The 21,317-nt window shown below is 38.6% G+C and overlaps 3 protein-coding genes across 5 annotated transcripts; all 3 read left to right on the plus strand.

Annotated features, from left to right (window-relative positions):
* Positions 1-398: 398 nt before the first annotated feature.
* On the plus strand, positions 399-9,424 carry prc1b (protein regulator of cytokinesis 1b). Of its 3 annotated transcripts, XM_037794393.1 has the most exons (15): positions 399-556; positions 754-886; positions 3,061-3,183; positions 3,355-3,588; positions 4,211-4,381; positions 4,585-4,734; positions 4,841-4,988; positions 5,079-5,215; positions 5,950-6,045; positions 6,149-6,295; positions 6,385-6,495; positions 6,615-6,728; positions 7,993-8,175; positions 8,297-8,331; positions 8,717-9,424. In XM_037794393.1, exons 1-15 carry the CDS (start codon positions 546-548, stop codon positions 8,763-8,765), a joined length of 1,842 nt encoding a protein of 613 aa, XP_037650321.1. In that variant the 5' UTR covers positions 399-545; the 3' UTR covers positions 8,766-9,424. The 3 variants fall into 3 exon arrangements, with proteins under 3 accessions (XP_037650321.1, XP_037650304.1, XP_037650311.1); XM_037794376.1 differs by lacking the exon at positions 8,297-8,331; XM_037794383.1 differs by lacking the exon at positions 8,297-8,331 and having other exon boundaries at positions 7,993-8,098.
* A 1,137-nt stretch (positions 9,425-10,561) lies between these two features.
* Positions 10,562-13,428, plus strand: ptpmt1 (protein tyrosine phosphatase mitochondrial 1). Its single transcript, XM_037789121.1, has 4 exons — positions 10,562-10,833; positions 12,408-12,488; positions 12,578-12,769; positions 12,956-13,428. Exons 1-4 carry the CDS (start codon positions 10,624-10,626, stop codon positions 13,082-13,084), a joined length of 612 nt encoding a protein of 203 aa, XP_037645049.1. The 5' UTR covers positions 10,562-10,623; the 3' UTR covers positions 13,085-13,428.
* Positions 13,429-14,574: 1,146 nt separating this feature from the next.
* On the plus strand, positions 14,575-19,831 carry ndufs3 (NADH:ubiquinone oxidoreductase core subunit S3). Its single transcript, XM_037796367.1, has 7 exons — positions 14,575-14,731; positions 15,161-15,229; positions 15,714-15,811; positions 16,993-17,142; positions 18,239-18,364; positions 18,489-18,608; positions 19,554-19,831. Exons 1-7 carry the CDS (start codon positions 14,677-14,679, stop codon positions 19,722-19,724), a joined length of 789 nt encoding a protein of 262 aa, XP_037652295.1. The 5' UTR covers positions 14,575-14,676; the 3' UTR covers positions 19,725-19,831.
* The last annotated feature ends 1,486 nt before the right edge of the window (positions 19,832-21,317 follow it).

A 21,317-nucleotide genomic window follows, 5' to 3' on the forward strand; every position in this document is an offset into this window, starting at 1 on the left:
TATACTTTGTCATACTATTTACATACTTTTACTAAATGTTTTCAATGCAGTACTTTCTTTACTTGTAGTGGAGTATTTCCCCAGTGTGGTGTTAGTAGTTTTCCTTCAGTAAAGTATCTGAATACTTCTTCAGTCTAATATTAACAACAGCATCATTGTTACCAGATTGTTACATGAAGTGTCAAACTGCTGCTGAACATCAACCACACCCTCCATGAAACTAGTGCGTTTGTTTTCATTCATGAGCTCATTCACCGATGGGCGGTTCATTCCTCTCAATGATTAAACAGTCGAAGCCGCCGGCGGCCACCATTGGTTTAAAACAACAAGCGCTCCCCGCAGAACGAACGAGCCAATCAGAGAGCAGAACGCCGCAGAACGAGCCAATCAGAGAGCAGAACGTCACTGGACGCGTATTTTGAACTGTGGTACAACAAACGGCCGGACTGACTGAGATCAGCAGAGCAGAGAGGATCCTCTCTGGGACTAACTTTAGGTTATTATCAAACTGTTTTAATATAATCACAACACACTGGGATTTAACGATGAGAAAGAGGTAAGTTTAAAACTTATTTTCGCTATAAAGTGAGTTTGTCAAACGTAAAATAACGTTATATACTCGCTAAACGAGATAGCAAGTAGCTTAGCTAACGCCAACGTCTGTTAGCTCGATCAGATGAGTGACTTCTGTGTTTTCTTTAGTTTAAATGTCTCTATCAGTGCCATCAGACTGATTTATTGATGTCCCTGTAGTGAGGTGCTGGCAGCAGAGGCTGTGTCCTGCCTGAATAAAGCTCTGTGCCACCTGAAGGACATCTGGGAGGAGATAGGGATCCCTGAGGACCAGAGACTGCAGAGGACCAATGTTGTCAAGAACCACATTAAGGTGAGACATCGAGATCCACATGGGACATCAATCAGCATGTAATGATACCTAAACCTGCTGCTCTCTCAGGTCTGCAACTGTATCTGTGAGATTATAAACCGGTTTCTATAGAGGAGGGTGGGGGGGCTTTACAGAAACAACAGCAGCAATCAGGAGTGAAACTACATCATCTAGACATCTATCTGGTCTGTAGTCAACACAGCTTTTCATTTTGGGTTGTAACTCATACAAGGAATTTGCCTTGATGTTTTGGTGAGGGGAAAATAAAGTATTGCAAGGTACATCTGTCACTTTATGTACATGTTATATAATATGTACATACCTGTCACTGTAAGGCAAGGCAGCTTTATTTGAATAGCACATTTCAGCAACAGGGCAGTTCAAAGTGCTTTACACAAACATTCAAGAACATTGTGACAAAGTGCAAAAGAACATTAAGACATAATTAAAACAGTTATACAAATGTTAAAGATTAGAAAATAAAAACTAGCTAAAAATAAAAGCTAGAATAGAAGCTATGTTATGCTGAGCTTTTCCAAACATAGCATAGCAAACATAACAAAACATAACACCGGTGCCATAATACAAAAATAAATGATATCTTACATTTAATATGTACATATATATATATATACACACATACACATCGCCTCACACTCCCACACAGAGACAGGTCCAGCCTTCATGAACATTTTCCACCTGAGAAGCAGGTCCCTTAGCGGGGATCTTGCTTCCACTCTTTCCCATTTTAACCCCTGGTTAACTTAAACTATTCCCAGAACAGTTATCACAAGCCCCCAGGACTTCACACAGATCTGTTTTACAGTTATCACTGTAAATATAAATCCTACATGCTGTACATAATCCTCTAGTCCACGTATATCCATCCAGTAATTGTTGCTTTGCACTATTTATATTGTTTACAACTCCCGAACACTTGACTTGTATATAGACACATGATTTTTATTTTATTTTTATTTTTAAATAAACCTGATTCTGATAGATATAGATTGAAAAAAGAATACATTAAAATATGAAAGAATACTGTAAAACGTATTCATAATATATCTGTTTTAAGATGAAAGAGCTGCACAGGTTTGTGCAAAACATTGACAAGTGTAATGTGCAAAAATTCAGACTATTAATATTGACTAGATCCTGAATGATACTTGATTTATTTAGGCTGATACTGATATTCTGATAAAGAAAAATTGGGACCAAGATATGCACTGATTTTACAGTCTATAAATATACTTATAATGGCAAGTTTCTAGATGACCTCAAACATCTCATTTTGGTACTGCAGTTTCTTCCTTCTGATCAGTTGTCACATACATTGATAACCAGAGTATCTATGATGAGATAAAATGTTTTTATCAGGCTCAAATTTTCACTCTTGATTTATGTGAAACGTATCTTAGAAATGTCCACAACAGTGACAGGTGTTTTATTTTGTTTTGCTTCATGTATCCTCCAACTTACGGGCATTCATGTGATTCATACAGCGTCAGGACTAATATCACATGAATGGCTCATTTATCACACAGGTGTGATGTGTGTGGATGATTCATCAGTTAACTTAACTACAAGCATAAGCATAAGTTGTCTTTTCATTATTACAGCCACAGCAGGATATTTCTATTTAAATTATTACTGTTGCATTTACAAGCTAGATGAAGAACGCTGATATCCAACTTTCTGAACACGAGTTCCCCCTTTTGATATTTACAAAAAAAAAATTCACTTGAGGCAACGGTGTGACAACAAAGAAGCTTTCAGTATACAAACTGGTGCAGGGAAAACTTCTTGGAAAAAAGATTTAAAAATGTTATACAGCAATTAACATTTCATGTTTTCCAAAGTTGAGTTGAGGTACTTTGTGCTCTTATCTCCTGGAGGGTTTACAGGCAGCGCTAGTGTGTATTAATAAACTAGGACAGGCACTAATAAAGCAGCATTTTTAGACACCTGTGTCTGTACCAAGGACCAGTATTACTGTAAAATATGTAAAGTCAAAACTAGAGATATGGTGGGATTGGAAAGAAATCAAAAATATCTGTATACATATTGGCCAAAATGACCATCAAAATGATCTGTTACTGATGATACTATTTTATTATCTACACACATCCATCTGCATAATGCTGATTTATGTTATTCTCTTTATCCTCCAGAGTTTACTAGACATGATGATCAAAGAAGAGGATTCTCTGAAAAAGAGGCTCATAAGCAGCATTCAGACCTGCAGGACGGAAATGGAGAAACTCTACCTGGAGCTTCAGCTGACCGGGTTTGAGGTAACAACAGCTGGAACATCTGCAGTGTTAAAAACACAACACACTCTTCTGTTACCAAACCAGTAGAGTGAAGTAGCTAACACTGTATGCAAGTTCTTAGTTGCTTGATGATAAACAGACTTGAGAAACATTTTGTAAAGTGCATTTGTTATCCTCCCTCTGTATGTTCAGGAGGAGACCGGTATCACCATGCTCCAGCAGGAGAAGAACATCCGCACACAGGTGGAGGCTCTGATGAAGGAGAAGACCCTGCGGATGCAGCAGCTGAAGGTTCTGCTAGACCAGGACCAGGACCTGTGCGACATCCTGTGCTCCATGCCCTATGGCATCGCTCCAGACTCCGTCCCCACGCCGGAACAGCTGGAGAGCTTCAGCCAGCACATCACCAACCAGAACGCAGAGAAGGTGGGAGCTCGTTTTATTACATCTGCGTCTATTTTGACTGCATGAATAGAAAAGCCGTGTTTCTTTTAGGGCTGCAGGTTATACTGTAGGTGGAGGTGGTGGAAGATGGGCACAAAATATATCTGGAAAATGTTTGTGCTTTTGCTGCAAAATGGTCTTCAGTGTGTCAGATGAAAGCCTCGTTTTGGCAATTTATTTAATGTTTGTGCTCCTACACATTGATACAATTCAAACCCTCAACCCCTGGTTGAAAATAGTGAGAGGAGGTTGATTCTCTCACTTACTAGAAATAATTTATATTACCTGACAAGTGATATTTTAATTAAAAGTCTTGTCAAAGTCTTGAGAATTCATGTTAAAGGAAGAGTGTTTGTCACGTGTACCTTCCTCTTCTAAATGATAATATTTAGGGGTGTAAGAAAGTGTAGATAAACTATCACGATATATTTTGTGAGACTGTAACTGGTTTTAATATAACAAAATACATATCGGGCATACAACAACAAATAGCAAGTCACGACAAAGGATCACAGAGCAACAACACAGAAACGTTTGTCATAAAGACATTCTAATCTGATTCTGTTCTTGACCAAATGGTGCTCCGCTCCTCTCGTGGTTTCAGACGAGGCGGTATGCTGAGTTCATGGACCTCAAAAGGCAGATCATCTTGTACATGGGAGAGCTGGACCAGATCCCCGAGACCAGCTTTGAGAAGGACGTGGTCTGTGAGGACGAGGACTCTTTTTGCCTTTCAAGAGACAATATCACGTCTCTCAAACTGCTCGTTTGTCAGGTAAGATGGTTTCATAACACTGCGTTTGGTTCATTTTTGAAGCAAAATTGTTTTCCCCACAAATAATAATCAGGTGTTGAAAGTTGACTGATTGTGTTGTTGGCTGATGTTTTATATATAGTCCAGTCAAATATGTATAATAAGCGATTACAGCACTGAGTTGTTAACCGCTGCTGCTACTCGGTGTTGTGTTGATCCTGCAGCTGGAGGAACGTAAGGCGGAGAACGAGGCGATGTGTGAGGCTCACAGAGAGAAGATCCAGCGGTTGTGGGACCGACTGACAGTTCCTCAGGAGGAGAGAGAGGCCTTCAACGAACACATGGTCTCATCCAGGAAGAGGAACCTGGAAGCGGTGAGAAGATTGACTTCCTAGTTCATCTGTTTTTATTTCTGTTGTTCATGTTCAGCTTTGACTGTCCGTACTGTGGTTGTGTTTTTACTTTATCTTTCTTCCTCAGTTACACGCAGAAGTTCAACGTCTGGAGGAGCTCAAAATGTTAAACATCCACAACGTCACCGACGCCATCCGCTCCGAGATCGCCGTGTTTTGGGAGAAGTGCTTCTTCAGCACCGACCAGCGGCAGGATTTCTCTCCGTATTTTAGCGGTGGGTTCTTCTCTTGTTTAACGTTGTCTTGATCTGAACAATAATGGAGTTTATAAAAGTGCTAAGACTTTTAACTGGTTTCATTTTTAGTGGACTTTACTGAAGAGCTGTTGAGTCTGCATGACGCTGAGATCCAGCGCTTGAAGCAGCATTATGAGGATCACAAAGAGCTTTTTGACGGCGTTCACCAGTGGGAAGAAAGCTGGAGACTCTTCCTCCAGCTGGAGGTGAGTACGCTCTGACAGGGCAAGGAAACTAACACTTGTTATGAACTAAAACTGGAGTAGCAACACATCTTTCAATCCTCCTGAAGATGTGCTGATTAGAAGTTACAGAAAATGATCAGCTGCAATTTCACGATTAAGAAGTATTTTAAAATTGCACCTGGAATAAGTTAAAAAATCAAGTTAAATGTTCTCCCCGTGTTAGTGTGGGGTTTCTCCGGGTTCTCCGTCTTCCTCCCACAGTCCAAAGACATGCATGTTAGGTTCATTGTTGACTCTAAATGTCCCGTAGGTGTGAATGTGAGTGTGAATAGTTGTATGTCTCTCTGTCAGTTAAGTGTACGCTATATTTAGAATATTTTCCGACGGGGAACTGAATTGAATCTGTAGTGTTTTTGTCAACAGAGTCTGGCTGGCTTTCTTTTTTAGGTAACATCTTGCATTGCTTCGCGTCGGGGTTTATTTCACAACAATGTCCGGCTCGCTGTACATTGTCCCTTTCTTATTGAAACCTATCTAACTGTAAGCCTTTATAAAATATCCCAGTGTACAAATCACAAAAAGGAAATCATTAAAACTTGACTCACTTACAGAGAGAAAAATAACAACGGCATTTGTCATTTAAAACCTCTGACTATATCATTACACCCCTGAATGTATTTGTCTTATGTGGTTACACTGCTGCATGCTAAAGAACTGTTTTTTATTAAGGTCTGTCTCTTTCATCTTTCTCACAGAAAAAAGCCACAGATCCGACGCGTTTCACTAACAGAGGAGGAAACCTTCTGAAAGAGGAGAAACAGAGGTCTGACCTGCATAAGAGCCTGCCGAAGGTAAGACATGAAGGCAGTCTTTTGTTATCTAAACTGAAAATATAATAACAATTTTATAGCATTTTACAATAACTAAACGTCACATATGTGTTTGTCTTTTTAGCTGGAAAAGAAACTAAAAGTCCAGATCGACGTGTGGGAAAGTGAACAGGATCGTGAGTTTCTAGTAAACGGCCAGATGTTTCTTCAGTATGTGGAGGATCAGTGGGAGCTGCACCGAATAGAGAAAGAGAAGGAGAAACAAGAGAGGGTAAACCAGCTGCTTGGTTATATTATAGCCTGTATGTTTGCTGGGAAACGTGTTGAGTGACTCTACTTCTCTTTACAAACTCTTAACAGCAACTGAAGAAGAGCAAACAGACGGAGGAGGATATGCTGTACGGAACGGCGGTACGAACCCCGACCAAACGCAGACTCCTCGGCACTCATACCCCAAATAAATCACGGAAGGTGGGAAACCCGGTTCACTTTTACTGTTCTGCTATAAATTCCTGCTTTAATACAAATCCAGTGTCTTTACTTGTCGAGTTCTGTCAGCACTAACCCGCTCCCTCTGCCTCTCTCTTCAGTTTAACGCCACTTCCAGCCTCTCTAGCGCCACCTCTAACAGCACCGGTCGCTCCGTCTTCGGTGGGACGGTCTGCCGCTCTCCTGGGCCCCGCCCACCTCTCTCAGCAAACAAGGTCGGTTTCTTTTTGAAGTAGGGGTGGGGCCGGTGTAAAAAAAAAAAATCAACCGGTTTGATTTTAAGCCAATCACTGGACCGGTGTATCTTACTTGACTCGGCAGCTGCGGCCGCTCCATCAAAACTACAATGAGAATATCTGGTCCACCTTAAAGGTCAGCTCATCTTAGGTGAGCCTGGGTCGTTGTTGTTCCTAACTTCGGGGCTAACAAAAACAAAACAAACTAAAAATAAAAATACAAGCTGAATTTAGCGCTGTGAGGGCGTCGGCACTGGTTGCTGATGAAGGCTACGTTTTAATGCGCCGGAACGTGTCATAATGACAAATGCCAATTCAGCCGGATTGCATGTGATCAAACCGGTGTAAGCTCGTTCATCGGACCGGAGCGGCAAAACCAGAAATTGACCCAACTCTATTTTCAAGATGGAAGAAGTAGAAACGACTATGGAGGGCTGCAACTAACAATTATTTTCATTATTGATTAGTCTGCCGATTATTTTCTTGATTAATTATTTAGTCTGTAATATGTCAGAAAAAAAGTGAAAAAGTTCCATCCCTGTTTCTCAATGTCAAAGGTGAAATGTCTTGTTTTGTCAGTCTAAAACTCAAAGATATTCAGTTTTTTTATATGTTATAAAACAGAGAAAAGAAGAAAATCTACATATTTGAGAGGCTGAATATTACGTCTGTATTTTTCAACCCGGACCCTCATTCCCATGTTTTTGTGTCTAAGTGACTAATGGGGACAATAACTTTTTTAATTGAGGGAGAACGCTGTAACCGGCAGCCGCTAAATGAACTGCGAGGGCAACTGTGCAGCATTAATATAAAGTTACGTCCACTGAAGGTTCTTGTTTTTGCCACTGACAGGCTCAGATTGTTATTTGAAGTGTCTGACATTATGGAAAGGACCCTACAGAGAAATAGGACATTTCTTACCTTTTTCTTGATCAGGTCTGTTTGTTATCATGTCCAAGTCCCGCTCAAGGAGAAGTCTTGTGAAAGACCTCGTCCACATTGTGGAACTCATCTAAATATTCAGCCATGACATTGAAAATATTTTAGTTAACACTAAGCTACGCTTTCTGTACTCCAACACAACAAACTCTGCCGTTTCCACCATGGATGTATTCCACTATTCCACCGTTGTCTTAAGGCAACACGTCACCTCGACAGATTTCACAACGAGACTTTCCATTTTATTCTAAAAAACGATTTATGTATTGTGATGTTAAACACTCGTCTGCTGTGTGTCCTGCAGGGTTCAGCAGCGAGGACGCCAGGTGGCGGTAAACCTCCAAACCCTCGACTGCTGCAGGGCTGTAACAAGGAGAACGAGGCCCAGCTGAAGGGGAGCCCTCTGAGCGGTGCGTTGCTGACCCCCGCTGGTCAACAGCGTAACTTCAGCATAGCCTCTGTTGCCAGCACGTATTCAGAGTTTGTGGTAATTTACACTTTTGTCTCTAATCACTTTTTCTCTGCTTCTTTTTTCCTCATTCCTGTGCAATAACACATTTCTGTGTATTGTAGAGGATGAAATGCTAATGGTGTAATTTATATTTTAGAGGGACTTGGTCAACACTGATTCTGTTCAATCAAGGTCTGTTTGAGTCCTGAAACTGTGTAATTCTGACTAATCCCTTTTTATGCAGTAATAGTTGCATGCTTCTAATTAAAGAGAAATTTACCCTTAAAGAGCAACTTAGCATGCTGCTTTCACTTTAACATGCACAGTCAGCATTTAAACGAAAGCGAGGATTTCTGCAATGAAGAGCACATCTCATAAGTCAGTGTTTAAAACTGTATTAGTCAGTCTGTCTTCTCTCTAATTCACACTAACAGCCTTCACAGTGCATCACTTCATAATGATTAGAAAATGTAAAGCGGCTGTTGATGACAAGTTTGCTTCAGTGTCGTCTCTCTATTGTGTCGTCACGTTAACGTTCAAGGATTAAACCTCAACGTCTGCTTCTCTGTCTCCACAGCGAGACCTGTCCAAGGCCACTAACGCCAAGATCCAGCACGACATCCTGAACTCCACCACCACCAACCTTTGACCTCTCCCTTAGCCGTCCTTTGGATGAAGTTCTGATCTCCCCAAAAACAGCATCACTGCCTTTCACTGCTTTTATATGTAAATGAAGGTAATATATATCAAGTGTTAAAGTCAGTGATGAACAAGGAGCTCAGTGGTCTATCACTGTCTGTAACAGGAAGAAACACGATTGTATCATAAGTTAAACTAACACTACTTTGGCTCTCATTCATAAATTTAGCCAGTTATTGAGATGTAATAAACGTTGTCGGCATTTTGTACTGCACATTTGTTTTTGTTTTTTTAAAAAGAAACGAAAGAAATGTAAGATTTCTGATGTTATGCAATCCGTGATTACAGGACAAATGTATTCTGAATACTTTGCACTTTTTTTAGTAAATATATTACAGCGCATTCATTGTGTCATTTTACACACACACTCACACTGTTCACCTCCAAATCTGTTTTGATACATGTTTGTATGTATTTTTGTACATATTTCCATCCGCTGTTCTCTTCAGAGTAACTTCTGTTTGACAAAGACGTTAGTTTAAACAGGCTGTTAGTTATTAAAGGGGACATATCATAAAAAAAAACACCTTTTCAGTGCTTGTGTTCATACATCTGGGTATCTGGAGTTCCTACCAACCCACAAACTGTGACATCACACAACCCAGTCAGTTTTTTTGTGGGCTTCCTATATTAGAAAACATGTGATTCAACAAAACATTCAGATTTGGCTCCCCTTACTATGGTGAATACAGGTATATTCACACAGACAGGATGAGAAAAATGTGTAAACATGTTCTAGTAGAAACCCAAAATACAAGTATGAACCTGGAAATTAGATAAAATGATATGTCCCCTTTAAGCGTGTCATATTTTGGTGCTGCATCACAGTTTAAATATAGTTAAATCACATGGTTTTAGTACACTATCATGGCTGATTTGAATAAGCTTGTCAAAATATAATAAATGCATTTTCACTTGAAAAGCACAGACTGAGTATATTTTTTTAAGCTTCACAATGTTCCTTTTAATAAATATACATAAATATATATATCTTGTTTATTACCAGGTGTATGAGGTATACATTAGGAATTTGCTTTGGTTTGTTGGTGCAAATAAGCAGTAAAATAACAATAGTTTGGTTTAAAATGTTAGAATAATTTAAAAATAATGTTTTTTTAAATTCTACCAATATATATATATATATATATAGTAATATATATAGTATATATATATATATATACTATATATACTAGACTCAAGCTTATATTGTCAAATAAAAGATTCAAATGTATATGTTATCTCATAAGAATAGTTTACCACAAAAAATTTGCAAATATAATGTAATGTAAATATTTGCTTGTACTGTATGTCTCCAAAGATATGAGACCAATAAAATATATAAATATATAAAAATATATATATAATAAAAAAATATATATATATATAATATAATATAAAAATATATATATATATAATAAAATAGATATGTATATAATAAATTATAATATATATATATATATATATATATAAAATAAAATAGATATATAATAGAATATAAAATATATAAATAATAAAATAAAATATATTTATATAATAAAAATATAATGTAATAAAATAAAATAATTAAATACAGCTTGCAACAAACTGATTGACCATTAAACTATCACAAAGAATCGGTGGTTGTGTTTTTTTATTACATTGTTTGTGGCTTTAGATTTTGTGGAGGTCACAGGATTTTATTGTGAAGGATTCGCTCCGGAAGTCCTGTTGTTATTCTGCCGTAGAAGAAGAAGAGGAAGACACGCTGCCAGGTGGACAGGTTATCAGACTCAGAGCTGTGTGTTAATGAAGAGCTGTCTCTCTTTACCAGCTCAGTTTGTATATAGTGTATTAAACGTTAGTGTCGTGATGTCGGGAGCTTTAGCTCGGCTGCTGTTCTACCCGACGTTAGTCTATAATGTCGTCATGGAGAAGATGACGAACAGACGCTGGTTTGACCGAGTTGACCAGACGGTGATCCTCGGAGCGCTGCCCTTCAGGTCCATCACCAAACAGGTCAGAGGTCAGGGGTCAGAGGTCAGCCTCTACTGGGCTATCTGTCTGTTTATCAGCTGGTGGAGGAAGTATTCAGGTCCTCTACTGCAGTGAAAGTACTAATACCACACTGAAAGTACTAATACCACACTGTGAAAGTACTAATACCACACTGAAAGTACTCCACTACAGGTAAAGTCACTGCATTCAAAAGCTTACTGAAGTAGAAGTATGTATCAGCTAAATGTACTTCAAGTTTAAAAGTAATTATTGTACAGTAAAGTGTTCCCTGTCAGTGTTTTATTATTATTTATGATGTTTCTGGATTCATATTACTGCTGCATTAAAGGTCCCATATTGTGAAAAGTGAGATTTTCACATCTTTTATATTATAAAGCAGGTTTAAGTGCTAAATAAATACTGTGAAAGTATCAAAACGCTCAATATACGGAGAAATACACACAGCCCTTTATTCAGAAACTGAGCTTTTGAAACAAGCCGTTTGGATTTCTGTCCATTTGTGATGTCACAAATATACAATATTTAGACCATTTCACGGTTTTAAACGTAAACATACTAAAAGTGTCACAGTTTATTTCCTGTAGCAGTGTATGTAAATAACATCAGCTGACAGGAAGTAAACATGGATCCAAGCTGTTGCCTAGCAACGCAATTCTGTTGCATTCCATTGAAATGCACTAAAACGGAGCGTTTCAGACAGAGAGTGAATACAGGTATATTCAGGCAGACAGTATGAGGAAAATAAAGTTTTTTATTTAACATTACAGCATGAAAACATGTTCTAGTAGAAACATAAAATACAAGTATGAACCTGAAAATGAGCACAATGTGGGACCTTTAATGCTGATGTGAAGAACCATCAGATAATCACTCATTTTGACCGGGTAAAAAAAAAGTTAGGAATAATTTAAAAATCACAATAATGAGATATTATGCGGTAATATGAGATAGTAGATCAGAGTGATGACATAAGAGATATTTGGAGCAGCAACGAGTAGGTAATACATCTAAAAAAAAAAAAAAAAAAACTATGTTAAAAATCAATTCATCTTTTTAGTCATTTGGGAAGCTGATTTGATGCTGAGTAAAGCAAACAATTTGAATACATTTTACACTATTTTCTGCCATTTTCTTTGACAAAATGATTAATAAAGAAATGAATCAGCTTATAATACTGGCAAGATAGCCTACATATGAATTGAATGATGAATTGCTGTGGTCTTGTCTTGTAAGTTTTTGTTTTCCTTTTCTTTTATTGCTATGGACCCTCCTGTGTGTCTGAAATAAAGTTTGAATTATTAATTGATGAAACTAATCGTCAGTTGCAACCTTAATTTGTATGTATCAGAATCTGCTTTGTTGGCCAAGCATACAAGGAATTTGACTTTGGTATTTCATTGCTCTGTATGAAGTAGACCTAACAAGGACAACAAACAAACTGACTAGAATAGTGCAACGGTGCAGAGTGCAAAGAGTGCTGGAATAAATATGGAATGATTAACAGGTTGCTTTATATTGTATTTAAGTTCGTATTTAAACTGATGGTTGTTGTTGTTGTTGTTGTTGTGTTGCAGCTGGTAGAAACAGAAAATGTTCGAGGCGTTATCACCTTGAATGAGGAATATGAGACCAAATATTTCTGCAACTCATCCGAGGTGAGTTCACTTCACTTGTGTTTCCACTCAGAAGTCCCACTGATTTATGACTGACTGGTTTAATTTGTTGTGTTTGGTGCTGGCGGCAGGAGTGGCGGGCTGTAGGAGTGGAGCAGCTGAGGTTGAGCACGGTTGACATCACCGGCGTCCCGACCCTGGAGAACCTGCATCGAGGGGTGGACTTCGCCCTGCAGCACCGAGAGAAGGGAAACAGCGTGTACGTCCACTGCAAGGCCGGACGCTGCCGCAGCGCCACAGTGGTGGCTGCGTATCTCATTCGGGTCAGTATGTTACTGTAGGGGGGGGAACAAATCCACAGTGGAGGGTTGGAAGAAAGGTTGGAAGACCCTCATTTATTTTAATGTCACAGTGCATTTTTACAGAGAATGAGGACGTTTGTCCTCCGTCTCAGTCAATCACTGAGGAGCAACCGTGTTGATTTTGACATTGTGTTTTTCTGCTCACAGTTACACTGCGTGACTCCAGAGGAAGCCTGTCAAAAGCTGGCGTCTATTCGGCCTCACATCCTGGTGCGCTCCGCTCAGCTGGAGATGCTGAGGAAATACCACCGGCAGGTGTGTGGACAGTCCAGCTGAGAGAGCAGGACGGCGGGTCCGACCTCACGATGTCCCTATGGCTGATGGAAGACTGGACTCAGAGTTTTTACTGGGAAATGGTTTAAAAAAAGCTTTATATTCTCATGGATTTTTTTATAACCCTTATCACATAAAACCTTGAACTCCCTGACTACCTGGTTTCTTGCTTGTGGCTGAAACATGTAAAAGAAATGTAAATACAAAAAAAATTCCAATATCTGAACAGTCGCTTGTTTGGGTTTCTGTAACCTGTCATCCTGTTTCAGCCAAAAATACAGTCAGATTCCTAAAACAAGCCAACAATACAATACTGTTTGTTTATGACTGTAATAAAAACACTTCACTTAAAGGAACAGTGTGAAACATTTTGGGGGATCTATTGTCAGAAAGGGAATATAATATTAATAAGTATGTTTTCTTTAGTGTAGAATAACCCTGAAAATAAGAGTCGTGTTTTTGTTACCTTAGAATGAGCCGTTTATATCTACATAGGGAGCGGGTCCTCTCCACGGAGCCGGCCGCCATGTTTCTACAGTAGCCCAGAACGGACAAACCAAACACTGGCTCTAGAGAGGGACATTCACATTTTTTGCGTTAGCCTACGTAGTTCTCCTACACGCTGAGGACACGGGAGAAGTTTCAGTTGGTTGCAATCTGCCGCCAAATCCTACACAATGCACCTTTAATCGAGTTGTTGTGTGGTTGTTGCATGTGGACGGCAACAAGACGAGGACATTTTAGTGCATAGTTCAGCTGTAACTGTTTACTGGAAAACGCTGAATTTCAGTTTATCATTTGTTCCTATAGTGCCTCATGACTTTTAAATAAAATATGTGTGACATGAAAACAGTCTAATTCTTTATTCTGCTTTATTTTCTGCATCTAGGTATTACTGATAAATATATGTGTATATGTGCAGGAAAGCTGTTCTAGTAATGTGATGAAATCATATTAAAACAGTAGTCTACTGACAGAGTTTCACATGATTTCACATTCACAAGAAGGTGCACCGCATCCGTTTTAGCTAGAGCGGAAAAAGGAACTAAGTACATACAGTATACTCAAGACCTGTGAGTGAAGTACTAGTACCTGAAAATGAGCACATTTAATAATAAATATAAAAAAACATTAAAAAATAAATGCAAAAAGAAATACATGAATAAATAAAAGAAAATCAAACAGAAGAGTAAACAAATAAGGGAATTAATATAAAGATAAATAAATAAAGAAGCAACTTAAAACAAATATCAATTTATGTTATATTTTATCAATTATTTAATGGCTACATTTATTTTAATATTATATAATACAAATATTAGATATTATAATATTATTTTAGCTGCATTTAATCAAATTTAATTATTTATCAAGTCATTTATTTATTCATATATTTTTGATTTTGGGTTGGGTAAAATTAATTAAAAAAAGTGTTTTCAGTCCAAAATGGCGGCAGCGGCTGTTGTCAAAAGCCCCCCGGAGTTTCGCCTCTCTTCTTCGTCTCCTCCTCCTCCGCCCGCCAGGAGGCGACTGCCCGCTGACTGTAACCGTCTCGTCTCCCTGACCGAAGAAGAAGAAGAAACTGTAGAACCAACATGGCTGCGTCGTTGGTGCGGTTTGCCCGTGGAGGACTCGGGAGGAGTTTTAACTGTAAGTTCACTAGAAACTAAGATTTATATTACACACACTGTCTGCTGCAGTGAATAACGTAACTATGTGTGTCTTTACTTGTTACCGAAAACAACAGTGTGTTATATATAACCGTCTTAATGTGTCAGCTTTGACCTTCGAGCTAGCTCATGCTAATGCTAACGTTATTCAATAACACAGGATGAAGAGTTAATGTTGTTTAATGTGACAGATGAGTTTATTTAAGCAACAATAACAGTCGTATTCAAGTTTTCTGAGTGAGTTTTAGCTTCTTATTCTTGTGGTGTTGCTCACATTACTCCAGCTCCTCTGTATCTCTGTAGATTCAGTCATCTTTAGGGTGTTTATATCATGTTTCTATCTTGTTTTTGACTCATTCCCCCTGTTGTTGTTGTTGTTGTTGTTGTTGTTGTTGTTGTTGTTTTCCAGTTGCCAGGAGTTCATGTCTCCTCCAGCAGCAGCAGAGCAGACTGCAGAGCTCCACCACCGAGACCAGCCGTGAGTCAACACTAACTAACTATCCATCTATCTATCCATCCATCCATCCATCCATCCATCCATCTATCCATCTATCTATCTATCCATCTATCCATCTATCTATCTATCCATCTATCCATCTATCTATCTATCCATCTATCCATCTATCTATCTATCTATCTGATGCTGCAGGAGACCAGTGGTGGAAGAAGAACTCTGATCTTTTAAGCACGAATAGCTTTTTTGTTGTCACTTTAGTTTTTATTGCTTTAATGCATACACAAATAAAACACAAGTATAACAACGAAACTTGCAACAGTGCAGCGAGGGGTTCAGTTTACAATTGGTGATGCACTATACAGGGTTATTTTCTGATTAAAACGTTTTCCAATAACTTTCAGTATTGTTAATACAATTATACAGTGCTTATGTCTTTATTTATATACCTAATCCATTTTTCCCATTTTCTGTTAAACTCATCTTCTTTCATCTGTCCTTCATGCAGCCACGGTCAGGCCCAAGGATGCCGTCACTCACAGCCAGCTGGCAGCGTTTGGGGAGTTTGTGGCTGAGATGATGCCCAAATACATCCAGCAGGTCCAGGTCAGTTCACGTGAGAGTATCAGAGCTCATCGTCCTGTTACTTATTACCACTTTAATGCTTCAACACAGATTGCACATTTAAGGTCTTTTGGTCATTGAAGCAGTGAGTAGTAGTCTAATATTTGAATAAATCAAGACGATACTAGAATAGTTTTTGATATTGAGTGTAAATAATTGGGGGAAATAGCATGAAAACAGGCAGATTATAGGCTGACTTAGTACAGGTAACTACAGGTGCAGTAGAGAATCCTGCAGATGAGGGTTGTTGTGATGCATAAAGCCTTGATCCATGGATGCACACGTGGTTCCATTCATACTACAATTGAGGGTCCGTGTCGGTCTGGGGTTCCACACATTCGCATTTCCCGATCCACACTCCATTCCAGTTGGTAGCGGTATTGCACCATAACGTTGTTTTCCAGGAGTTCAACGTCATTTGACTATCTTTGTATTCCTTTAAAGACAAATTATATAAATGTGAGTAACGGCAGACCTCCTCTCACAACCTCTCTTCAAAACAAGCGCCCACTTTGTTGGTTGTGTCTAGAAGGTAACCCGCGAGTTGGGGAAACTTTCGCGAGATGGTTGAGGTTAGGAATTGATCTTGAATAGTGAAGGTTAGGATAATTCGTTTGGCAGCGAGTCTCGCAAGAGTTTTTGGAGATTTCAGATCAGATTTCACAATTTGCGGGTTACCGTCTAGACACGGCCCACTTTGTTATGTTCTTCTTCTTCTTCTTGGCAAACTAAAGCTAGAGGTGGATACTCCACCAACAGGACTGGAGTGTGGACAGAAGCTGGACCGTGCATTGTCGGCATGCTTGCTATGCTTACAGTCTGCACAGTCACAAATTTTGGGCTGCACGCTGCACACAACATGTTGCCGTCTGCACGAATGAAGACGTTTACGTCACACAGACCAAAGCGGACCCTCGTGAAAACTTGGACGCAGAAAGTATGAATTGGCCTTAAATCAGAAGGAACATTTGAGTGCAGTCTTCAAAAACAGGCCTGAGACCTCTACTACTGAAATCAGAAACAGTTCGTCAGTTTAGTTTTTCTGTACAGCTTTTTAAACCAGTCTTATATGCATCCCCTGGTAACAGTTAAAATGACTATATTTAGGTTTCAGAAACATGCAGATGGCTTGATGTGTGTGTCTGTGTGTGTGTTGTGTGTAGGTGACGTGTTATAATGAGCTGGAGTTTATGATCCATCCCGACGGCGTGATCCCCGTGCTGACCTTCCTGAGGGACCACACCAACGCCCAGTTCAGGAGCATGATCGACCTGACGGCTGTCGACATCCCATCACGCCAGAACCGCTTTGAGGTAGCTGTCTCACACACACACAAACACACACACACACACACACACACACACACACACACACACACACACACACACACACACACACACACACACACACACACGCTTAGACACATGTCATAATGGGGACATGTAATACCAATAATGGCCTTTATACACCGGGGGCGTGGCGAATAAACAAAAATGCGAAATACTCTCCTGCGAATATTATATGTCTAGGGCTTTTATTGTGAAAGGTAGGAGCGAAAGGAGTGGATCAGGTCTGCCTTTGTCAAGGTTGACAGGAGTAATAAAGTTTGACACCTTGGTTCGAACTATGGAGCCTCTGTGTTGTTGTTTAATAACTATAAGTGCAACTCAACCGGTTACACACAACGTGATTGGTTGACGCTTTTATTCGCGATATGAAAGCTCAGAAAATCAACCTTGTTGCAAATTAATCACACAAACAAAACGCCCCGGTGTGTAAAGGCCTTAAGACTGCCCTATTACCTTTAGTGTTTTTACTCCTTATTTCTTTTTTTTCCCACATTTTTACCTGTGAAATAAAGCGCAAATATTTTTTTGCCAAACATATGAGCACTTAAATTAGTAGAAAATCATCTTGGATGTTGTATGGTAGAATGTTTAAGTCATTAAACCATCAAAATTTGTGTTGGAGGTGTGAGTTTGGAGGTAAATCTGTAATTTCCTGTTTAAATCTGCACACATTTTGATGCTAAGCTTCCAGTTTCTTTTACAAAATGACGTACAGCATTTTGTTCTCAATATACAAAACTAAAATATTAGTAAAGAGGACTTTCTACAACCTAAAAGCATGAAAGACCATTCAAAAATATAGAGTCGTCCTCTCAGCCATCTGACTGGTCACAATCAAGCTGTTGTGGCAGGAGATTACTAACTCTAGTAATCTCTAGTAGTGTACATTGCACCCACAGCAACACTTTGACAGGAAAGCATTACTTGTCTTTATTCACTCAGATTCTCCTCTAAAACTAAATGTTTTATATTTATTCCGGGGCCGTCCTGGTAATCTGAGATGCATAAACAAGCTTTCTGAATGTTTTCATAGTGATAATATTTGTGTGTGTGTTTACAGATCGTGTACAACCTGCTGTCACTGCGCTACAACTCCCGTCTCCGCGTTAAGACGTACACAGATGAGTTAACGCCGGTGGACTCTGCGGTCCCGGTCCACAACGTCGCCAACTGGTACGAGAGGGAGGTGAGTCCCAACCTGGACGCCCAATCAGGAGCATCATCATCATTACAGTGTTTATTTAATTCCTCTGACTTTCAGACAAACTGAGAGTAAAAGTGTGTGTGTGTGTGTGTGTGTGTTTATGCAGGTGTGGGACATGTTTGGCGTGTTCTTTGCCAACCACCCAGACCTGAGGCGTATTCTGACGGACTACGGCTTCGAGGGTCACCCCTTCAGGAAGGACTTCCCTCTCTCTGGATACGTAGAGGTGAGTTCTGCCAGAAACACGACGACTCGGTCAACTTTATTCAGCTTCATCAATGTGGGATTCATTTATAAAAATGTTTGTAGACAGGATGGACGCTTCTAATCTCAAACTCTGCTGGATCCTGTGATTTTTATTTGTTTATTGAGCTCATGATAATGAATCCAGGGTTGATAGTTTGTGCTGAGAAGGAATAATTTATGGCCTAAATATTTTCTGAAACTGAACAGATTTCCTTGAAAGAATGAATTATTAATTTCAGCACAGAACCCAAATTCATCTTATTTACTTCTCTCTGTCTGAGGATGAAAACTTCACATTCCTGTTTTTAAATATTCATCATTATGATCAGGATGTCGCGACAACAAAGGCTTCTCATGTAGTTTTGTTTTTATAGTTTCCACCAAGACTTGACAGTTTTTAGTCTTTGAATGTATCAACCATGACCTTGAAAACACTCAAATTACTTTAAATTAGGGCTGTCAAAATATGAAACTAGAAACCCTAATGAAACCATTGGTACCAACCATTTCGTACTAGCTGGTCACGAAGCAGATTAAATAACGCAAATCTCTCATAAAGGTACATTTTGAACAGATAAAAAATGTGATTAAATATTTAAATTGATTGACAGCCTTGCATTAAATATAACTAACAGGTTTTATGACGATCGGACAGACGCTCATTCATTTACGTCCAAATCTGTTGCGTTTGTAGCGCCTCCTAGTGGTCGATTTGAGTAAAACTTTCAGGGTATGTTTCAGGTACTTATGTGGACATATTTCTTGATGATTGGCCCAAAGGTTGTTGACTTTAGTCTTTAGTCAGTTATGTGCTGAGCCACGCTCTTGTAAAGCTCATTAGTCAATATCGTCAAAACACAATTTGTTTTGCTCCCCTGTGGGGCTTACAACAACTTGCCAACTGAAGCATGTTTTCTCTCTGCAGGTGCGTTACGACGATGAGCTGAAGCGTGTGGTGGCGGAGCCCGTGGAGCTGTCGCAGGAGTTCAGGAAGTTTGACCTGAACTCGCCGTGGGAGGTGTTCCCCGCCCACCGAGAGCCCAAAGAGGCCGCGCCCAAACTGGAGGCTGGCGACGCCGCACCTGAGAAGAAATGATGTCCCTCTGTCTGTTAGTGTTATTCTGGGACTCCCAGCACTCTGAACAAACACACTTGAAATATTTATGTAAATAAAAATACTAATAAAACAACCTTAAAAAGAGATTTTAAGTTGCTGTGTGTTTTTTCAAGACTGCAAAACCATTCATGTTCAAAAGTATGTGGATACCTGAACATTAGACCTTTATGTGATTGTTGAACATCTCATGAACATTAATAATACAACATGTTACTGTTGTAGTTGGTTGAGGTGGAGCTCGTTTTGAACTAATAGCTAATGGTTTGTAAAAATTGTGTAAATATTGAGAAATGTTGTCACAATGACCTAAAGCCCAAAGTGACTCCTCCAAGTTCAAGTTCTTTATTCTTATCATGTGTATTAGTTAATGCACTTTATTTTATAGCCTAAAAAAGGTGTTCTTTACTTTAATACGTCTATCATATAACATCTTCATCATATACAATCTTTTATTTTCCCTCTGTAGTGGTACTTTTTAACTGACCTACTTTTTACTTTTATCTAAGTACATTTTTACCAAATTAGTATAATATTAAGTGTAATATTGTAGTACTTGTTCCAACCCTGCTTTTGGCCGTATAGTCCTACCTGTTGAAACATGTTATGTAAATGTACGCTTTGACCATTTCAACAATTATCACTGCAATAATTAATGTTGATTAATATGACGATTATTTTCTCGATTTAATCGATAACTTAGACTTTTTCTTCTTAAAAAATTACTAAAACCAATTATCAAAATAGTTTTTCATGAATTTAATAGTTGACAACTAATCGATTAATCGTTGCAGCTCTAAGTAGAATCATTTAATTATCTGAAAACCTGCAAATGTCTCTACAATGTTACATTTTCATAATTTAAATAATCAACAATTAAAGTTAAAGGTTGGGAAAAAGCATCTTTAGGTGTTATTAATTATGTTTAACACTCAAAATCTGCTTCATCATGACTGTATGAGTTTGACAGCTGTGTGGCAAAATAAGAAAACATACAATTTAAATATTCCTGAATCCTCTGGTGAAATAACTAAAACTGGTGCAACTTTGGCAGAAGAAACAAAACAGTTGTCCCTTCATGTAAGAAGAGCCCGTTGTCACAGTAAGAAGCTGATTGATTGAAATGTGTTTTCAGAGTCTTTCAATTAATTAAAATCCAAGATTTTTTTTACTAACTTTGATTGTGTAAATCTGAATTGTAATAATTATGACCTGTTGGTCCTCCCATACTGGAGTCACCCAGCAGATGATGCTGCAGCACACGATATAAAATCAAGAATGAAGTTTACATTTCTCTGAAAGCTGCTGCTCGCTTTGGAGGACGGAACCTGCCAAAAATAAATAAATAAATAAATTAACAAATGAATGAATAAATAAATAAATAAATAAATATGTCATTAAATGTAGCAAAAATAATATTAAAAATAAATGTAGCCAATAATAATTGATAAAATGCGACATATATTGATATTTCTGTTTTAATTTGCTTATTTATTATTATATATTTATCTTTGTAAATATATTATTTATTTACTCTTCTGTTTAATTTTCCCTTGTATTTATTTATTTTTATTA

Source organism: Sebastes umbrosus, chromosome 2, assembly GCF_015220745.1.
Source record: "Sebastes umbrosus isolate fSebUmb1 chromosome 2, fSebUmb1.pri, whole genome shotgun sequence".
NCBI lineage: Eukaryota > Metazoa > Chordata > Actinopteri > Perciformes > Sebastidae > Sebastes > Sebastes umbrosus.